The 7,476-nt window shown below is 35.5% G+C and overlaps 1 protein-coding gene across 1 annotated transcript; it reads left to right on the top strand.

Moving 5' to 3' along the window:
- The first annotated feature begins 802 nt into the window (after positions 1-802).
- On the top strand, positions 803-3,852 carry LOC136819829 (uncharacterized). The gene is made up of 2 exons (XM_067076070.1): positions 803-3,272; positions 3,458-3,852. The coding sequence occupies exons 1-2, from the start codon at positions 803-805 to the stop codon at positions 3,850-3,852; spliced, it is 2,865 nt and encodes a 954-aa protein (XP_066932171.1).
- Positions 3,853-7,476: the final 3,624 nt, after the last annotated feature.

Below are 7,476 nucleotides of genomic sequence, written 5' to 3'. Positions count from 1 at the left end.
ACAGTCATATCCAAATGACTAGTAAGCCCCATGACTAAAACTAAAAGCATAAATTGAATGGTAATGATTCATGTAGTAATACACTTTGTTGATGGCAGAAAAGCCATCTTTAATGAACTTAATGATTGAGTTTTAATTATGTTTAATTTGTAATCCCGGGTGTATATAAGTTCTTTTGTTTAGTGTCTTTTCATTTCATTGCGTCTCGTGAGGCTTCTTTGTTTTGCATTGCGTCACATTCCCTTGCGTCTAGATAATTGCCCCTCATGGGAAATTAGATTGGGTTTATATTTTGTAACTATTTTGTTTGTAAACTAGTTCGACACAGAGAGAGTAAGAGAGCGTTTTTGTGTGTTGTGCTAGTAGAAGCAAAATACTGTCGTTTTTACAAGAACTTGAGAACTTGACTTTACATTTTTCGTTGTCTATTTTCTGTTTGGATTTCTAGTTTTCTACTTAAGTTCTTAATATTTCGACCAGTCATTAATAAAACCTTTTCACAGCCACAAAGGTAAAAATAATTGCTGATTTTTTTTTGAGACTTTTGTTCATTTTTGATTTTGATTTTTGATTTTTTCTAATCTCTCTCGTGTGTGTGTCGAACTCCTCTTGCGAGTGCTTGAGTGAATAACGGTAGGGTTTAGAACCCTCGTTGGATTTTTTTGCGCGCAACTTGTTCAGGTAACAAGAATTTTTTGAGGGAGAGGCTAATGACTTAATTCAGTGTTGTCTGTACTTAAGTGATGGTTATAATCATGCTAAGTCTCTATTGAAGAAAAAATACGGTGATCCCCACCGAATTATGACTTTTTTCAAAAAGGAACTAGATCGTTGGGAAGCTATTAAACCAGGAGACTCCTCTGCCTTTGGTAAATTTTATTCATTTTTACTTAAGTGTGGTTCCGTCATTGAGAAAAAACTTTGGAATAGTTTTGATACAGCTGATAATCTTTGCATAATAACCAGTAAACTTCCACTGCATTGTCGTGATAAATGGAATAGAAAGGTGATAAACATTCGAACTGAGTCTGATCGTGAGCCCTGTTTTAAGGATGTGCTTTTGTTCGTGGAAAATGAAATGATAGTTGCAAGTGATCCACTTTTCTCAAGGGAAGCTTTTAAAGATCGGTTTTATGATGATTCTAGAGTTGGTCGTAGTGATTTCAAACCAAAACGATTACACGATAGAAAGGATGGTACAAAGGGTTATAAGACGTTTCTTTGTTCGGCTTGTGACGTAGACCATGATATTGAAGTTTGTCCAATCTTTAAAGGGAAAACAATGGAGGAAAAGTTTCGATTTATATTGAAGGAAAAACTTTGTTTCGGATGTCTTGAAAAAGGTCATCTTGCTTCAAGTTGTAAAAATCGAAGAACTTGTCTGGTTTGTAATAAAAAGCATCCAACTATTACTCATGGAATGAGATTTCGTCATCCTCCACGTCTACTTCCTAAAGACTCGAAGAAAGACAGCTCTGAATTTAAAGAACCTGATGTCAGACCTTGTCCTAAAAAGCCTGAAGTTTCAAATCCACCTGTTAGTTGTATTTTGAATAAGGATTCTGAAAGAAACATTAGTATGTGTGTTGTTCCAGTTATATTACGTCATGAATTGTCTAAATCTGGCATAGTTACATTTGCTGTGCTTGACAATTGTTCACAAGCTTCTTTCATTTCTGAAGATATTTTATCAATGTTGTCGATACCAACTGAACGTACTGATTTGACTGTTGACACAATCACTTCCTGTAAGACTGAAGCTTGTCATGTTGTATCTGGACTGAAAGTGAAAGGATTGCATGCTGGTGATGGAAGTTGGACATCTCTACCAAAACTTTTTAGTAAATCTTACATTCCAGTTGATCAAAGTGAGATTCCTACATCTAAGTCTATTCAAGCTTGGCCCTATTTGAAATCTATAGAGCCTGAATTTCCAAACACTGCTTCTTTGAAAATAGGAATTTTGGTTGGAGGAAATTGTCCTAAAGCTATTGAGCCTGTGAAAACAATTGCTAGCCAAGATGATGGTCCCTTTGCTTACAAGACAAAGTTAGGCTGGTGTGTCGTAGGACCAATTTGTTCTCCTAGATCTAAGTCTGTAGCATGTTGTAGAATTTCGGTGAATTCTAATGGTAGATCCAATCATCTGTTGGTTGAAGAGCCAAGAGTTAAGGATTCTGGAATTGAGACTATTCTTAAGAACCTATTTTCTATTGAAACTGTGCCTGAAACTCGCATGTCTGATTTTGAGGTATTTTCACAAGATGATCTGCATCTCCTTGAAATAGTTGAGTCTTCAGAGTTCATTGATGGTCATTATCATGTTCCACTACCATTTAGAAATAAGAATCAGTTCTTCCCTGACAATTTTCCACAAGCTTTGAAAAGAATGGATTCGTTGAAAAGAAAATTCCAATCTTCTGCTCAGTTTCACTCTGATTATGTTAGTTTTATGAAGAATATCATCGAGAAAGGTTATGCTCAAGAGGTTACGTCATCATATCCTGAGGGTCAGAATTGGTACATTCCACATCATGGTGTATACCACCCTACGAAGAATAAAATTAGAGTTGTTTTTTATTGTTGTTCGTCATACAAAGGTTTCTGTATGAACAAAGAGCTTGTGCAAGGTCCTGATCTAGCTAACCATTTGATTGGAGTTTTGATGAGATTTCGCCAGGAACATGTTGCTTTCACAGCTGATATTGAATCCATGTTTTTCCAAATCAAAATTCCTGAAAGTCAACGTCGGTTTCATCAATTTTTGTGGTGGAGGGATGGTGACTATTCCAAGCCACCTGTCACTTATGAGATGAATGCTCATTTGCAAGGAAGTACTTCGTCACCAAGTTGTAGTAACTTTGCCTTGAAAAGAACAGCTTCTGCTGGTGAGATTGAATTTGGTTCTAAGGCTGCTGATACACTTAGAAAAAATTTCTATGTAGATGATTTACTCAAGTCTACTGATTCTGTTGAGTCTGCTAAGTCGCCTATATCTGACGTGTCAAGATTGTGTGATTCTGGAGGTTTCCATTTGACAAAGTTTTCATCAAATTGTCCAGAAGTATTGGAGCCTGTTCCAGTGATTAAAAGGAAAGATGAGAAGTGTTCCTCAGTTCAACGTGTTTTAGGTGTTTTATGGTCTTTGAAAAAAGACATCTTTCAGTTTGAAGCACCTGATAAAATCTTTGCAAAAACACGTCGTGGTATGCTTTCTGCTTTGAATTCGTTTTATGACCCATTAGGTCTTATCTCTCCGTTTATCTTGAAAGGTAGATTAATATTTCAAAGTGTTTGTCAACTTCCAATCGGTTGGGATGACCCTGTGCCGAAGGAATATCTTGTTCGATGGGAGAAATGGATTGAATCTTTATCTGATTTGAAATCTTTGAAAATTGATCGTTGTTTTAAACCTAAAGAATTTCGGTTGTAGAAATTAGTCTCCATCATTTTTCAGACGCTTGTGATTATGGCTACGGTGGTTGCCATTATCTTAGATTCATAAATTCTGACAATTCTGTCCATTGTTGTTTGATCATGGGTAAATCACGTGTTGTACCTGCAAAGAGTAATTATACTACTCCTCGTCTTGAATTGATTGCTGCTATTCTCTCGTCTCAGATTGCTAAATTCATTGCAAAAGAATTAGATTTTGAAATTGCTTACGAATTGTTTTGGTGTGATAATACCTGTACATTGGGTTACGTTCGAAATTCTAGTAAAAGGTTTAAGAAGTTTGTATCGAATAGAGTGTCGCTTATCACTAAATCATCTGATTCGTCTCAGTGGAAATACGTTGATTCTGTTGATAATCCAGCAGATCATGCATCTAGAGGCTTGAAAGTTAAATGAGATGATAAAAAGCTGTCTGAGTGGTTCAATGGTCCAAGTTTCTTATGGAAAAATCCTCTGAGAACTGAAGATTTTTCGTCTGATATTGTATCTGAAAATGATCCTGAATTAGTCAGTCCAAAAGCAACAAAGGTTTTGCTCGTAAAAAATGATTTTGTTGACATAATAAGTTACTTTGAGAAACATTTTTCTTGTTTTTTGAGGATGAAAAAAGTTATGTCCTTTATTCTTCTGTTCATTGAAAAGTGTCGAAAAAAGAATCGTAAACGTTATAGAAAAACAAGATCTACACCTGAATTTAAGTTTGACAGTCTTCTGTCAGTTGACGTTTTATCCAGAGCAACAACATGGATTTTTAAACTTCTTCAAGAAAAATATTTTTCTTCTTTGTCTGATTCTAAACTTGTTTCGTTGAATGCCTTTTGTGATAAGGTTGGTTTATTTCGTGTAGGTGGTCGTTTGAGGAGGTCTGTACTACGTGATTCTATCAAGTATCCTGTAATCATCCCTCAAGATTCAGAAGTTGCAAAGTCAATCGTCAGATTCTATCATGAGAAAGTTTTCCATTCTGGAAGGAATGCAACAATGAACGAGTCAAGTCTGTTATCTGGAAATGTTTTCTATGTCGTAAGCTAAGAGGTAAATTTGGTACTCAAATTATGGCAGATCTACCTATTGAACGAACTCTTGAAGCACCTCCATTCAGTTTTTGTGGTGTTGATTTGTTTGGTCCCTTCCTTGTAAAGGAACGTCGAGCGATGGTTAAGCGTTGGGGTGTGATGTATACGTGTTTGTCGAGTCGAAGTGTTCATCTTGAGTCTGTCTTTTCTATGGATACTGATTCATTTATTCTGTGTTTGAGACGTTTTATTTGTAGAAGAGGTTCTATCAGGATGATAAGAAGTGATAATGGTACGAATTTTGTTGGTTGTCAAAGTGAGTTGAAAGAATTGTTTCGGAGTCTTGATCATAGTAAAATCAAATCGTTTTTGAGAGATGAGTTCAATGCTGATTACATCGTTTGGAAAGGAATCCCCCATATTCGAGCCATTTTGGTGGTGTTTGGGAGCGTCAAATTCGTAGTGCTCGTAATGTTTTGAATGGTATTCTGTTGACACATAGCCAATCGTACAATGATGAGTCTTTCAGGACATTGCTGTGTGAGGTTGAATGTATTTTGAATTCTCGACCTTTGACTGTGGAGAATATCTCCGATCCTTTGAGTTTGAAGCCGATAACTCCAATGATGCTGTTGACTGGAAAGTCCAAGATTGTGTTACCACCACCTGGTGCCTTCAGTGATTCATCAGCTGGATATTCACGTAGACAATGGAAACGTGTTCAACATGCTGTCAACGAATTTTGGACTCGTTGGCAAAAGGAATTTTTAACAAAACTCCAAGAACGATGATGATGACTTCAAGATGCGCGAGCGAGGCGAGCAAAAACATTAAAATTAAAGCTCAGTAAGCTCAGTATTTACTGAAAATGACGTGTTTTAGTTTTTTTGACCGATAGATTTTATGTCTTGTTCTACACGTCTGAATTTACAGGTATCGATACCGGATTCGCAGGAAATATTTGCTGTACTGTATTACCGTTTTACCGTTAGATTTAAGTGTAAAACTCCGGTATCGGCAGATGGCTCCAGTCCCGTTTTCCCGTTAAATTTTCGTGCAAATCCCGAAAACCTGTTTCTAAAAAGGCGTAATCCCATTATCTCAGATACCCAAAATTATCAAGAAACCGTATTTAACTTACTCAAGCTCCGTAAATATCGTAGAAAAGTTCTTAAGATTGAGAGTTCTTATATCAGATAGCTACTAGGTAATGTAAACAAAGTTATCTTTGAAAGCAGCCAATGATAGCTTCATGAAAAAATTTTAATCGTTCTAGTTTTTTGTGTGTGATGATGATAGAAACATGCCCCCCCAAAAAAAAGACAATTGAATCCAATAGCAACTCCAATCAGATTCGAGCTTGACACGTGACTTCTATTCAGACCCTGTTTTTCGACATATGCCCCCCCATCGCCTTTTTGAACCATGCCCCCCCCCCAAAAAAAAAAAAAAAGACGTCTTCACCAAAAAAAAATTTTTCTCAAAATTTTTTAAAATAATTCAAAACTCTTGAAAAAAAGAACATTGCCCCCACACATATCCAAATAAAAAAATTCGAGGCTTGCCTGCACAAATTTTGTTGATTTTTACGCGAGACATGAGCAAATGACGTCACAGACTGTACTTCCTTATTAACAAATAACATTTTTAGTAATTATGTTACAAACTTGTTAAAATATTCTTCGCAATCATTCATTCCAATATATCATAATTACCACTCTATTCAGACCCTGCTTTTTCGACATAAGTATGCCCCAACATCGTCTTTTTGAACCATGCCCCCCTAATTACGTACAATATTTACGACATTGCTATATCAATGTTTTAATTATTTTCTAATTTATGTATTTTATGTGTGAACCGTATATGGAAAAACCATTGTAATTAAAAATTCAAAAATTTCTATAAAAACCGATAATTTTTCTAACAAAATCACTCAATGCCGAAAAAATAGAAGACCTGAATGGATTAAAACATTTTTCTGTAAATTCCAAGATATTTGAATTTGTTTTACGTTTTAAAGTTGAATGGCTTCGCAAAGTTCCACACCAACAACGTTTTCCGCCACATTTCACCAATTGATTGGAGGAGAGAATATTCTTGTGAGAAGAATAAGATGTATATTATGCAGAACTTTGGAAACAGACACATGTAAATGTTTAGCCATAAAACTCTTTAACCTTCAAGGTCAAGAAATAACACATAGTTGTCCTTTTGATTTTGGTCCGAGTGACAATCTTACTTCCGTTTGTGTAGATTGTCATTTGGATGTCGAACGATGATGATGCAATGTACTTGTAATGTAATTTTATGTAATATTTAGTCATTTGTGTAAAAAACCTGAGATATTTTGTAGTAATTATTGTTGTAAGTCTTTTTTAGCTTTTTTATAGCTATATATGTATTGTTTTATAATTGTAATCAGTCATATAATTAAAAGGAGTAATATGAATGAGTAAGAAAAACCCAAAGGGCTCAAACATACCACTTACATTTGAGAAACAGAAAGGGGAAAATGGACAATCAGAATGTAATTTTCGAAGCAGAATTCGACGGATTTGCTCAAAGATTCATGATGGAATTTTCTACCGAAAAATCGGGTTATCAATCTGGGGAATCTGCAAACCAATTTAACCAACTAATGAATGAGGCTTTTGGTACCATAAAAGATTCCGATAATAAGATCATCAAAAACCTGGTTAAACAACTGGATTTCCAATCGGTTTCTGACGAAGAGTCAGAAAGGGTTATACCCGCTTCAATGGAGAATATTGTAATCAGAGTTGGTAACCCAAAATGTAATATGAATTGGGGTCGCATCCTGTACTACTACAAGTTCGTGGAACAAATTATGAACGGACCTTTCCAGATTATGAGTGATCATTCCAAAGATGTTTTATTCCGAACCTCTACCAAATGTTTGGAAAAAATATTGGTCGAAAATCATGATTGGATTAACGCAAATGGTGGTTGGAAAAAACAGTTGACTAGTTTGATTGAGGCA

Source organism: Clytia hemisphaerica, unplaced genomic scaffold, assembly GCF_902728285.1.
Source record: "Clytia hemisphaerica strain Z4C2 unplaced genomic scaffold, Clytia hemisphaerica genome assembly, whole genome shotgun sequence".
Classification (NCBI taxonomy): domain Eukaryota; kingdom Metazoa; phylum Cnidaria; class Hydrozoa; order Leptothecata; family Clytiidae; genus Clytia; species Clytia hemisphaerica.
Note: the sequence above shows the minus strand (reverse complement) of the source record. Positions and strands in the feature narration are given on the sequence as shown.

What these genes read in the sequence shown, in the direction of transcription:
- LOC136819829 (XM_067076070.1), top strand. Translation starts at nt 803, where the DNA reads ATGACTTTTTTCAAAAAGGAACTAGATCGTTGGGAAGCTATTAAACCA. An exon ending in CTCTCCGTTTATCTTGAAAG is followed by an intron (nt 3,273 to 3,457) that starts GTAGATTAATAT and finishes ATCATTTTTCAG; the next exon opens with ACGCTTGTGATTATGGCTAC.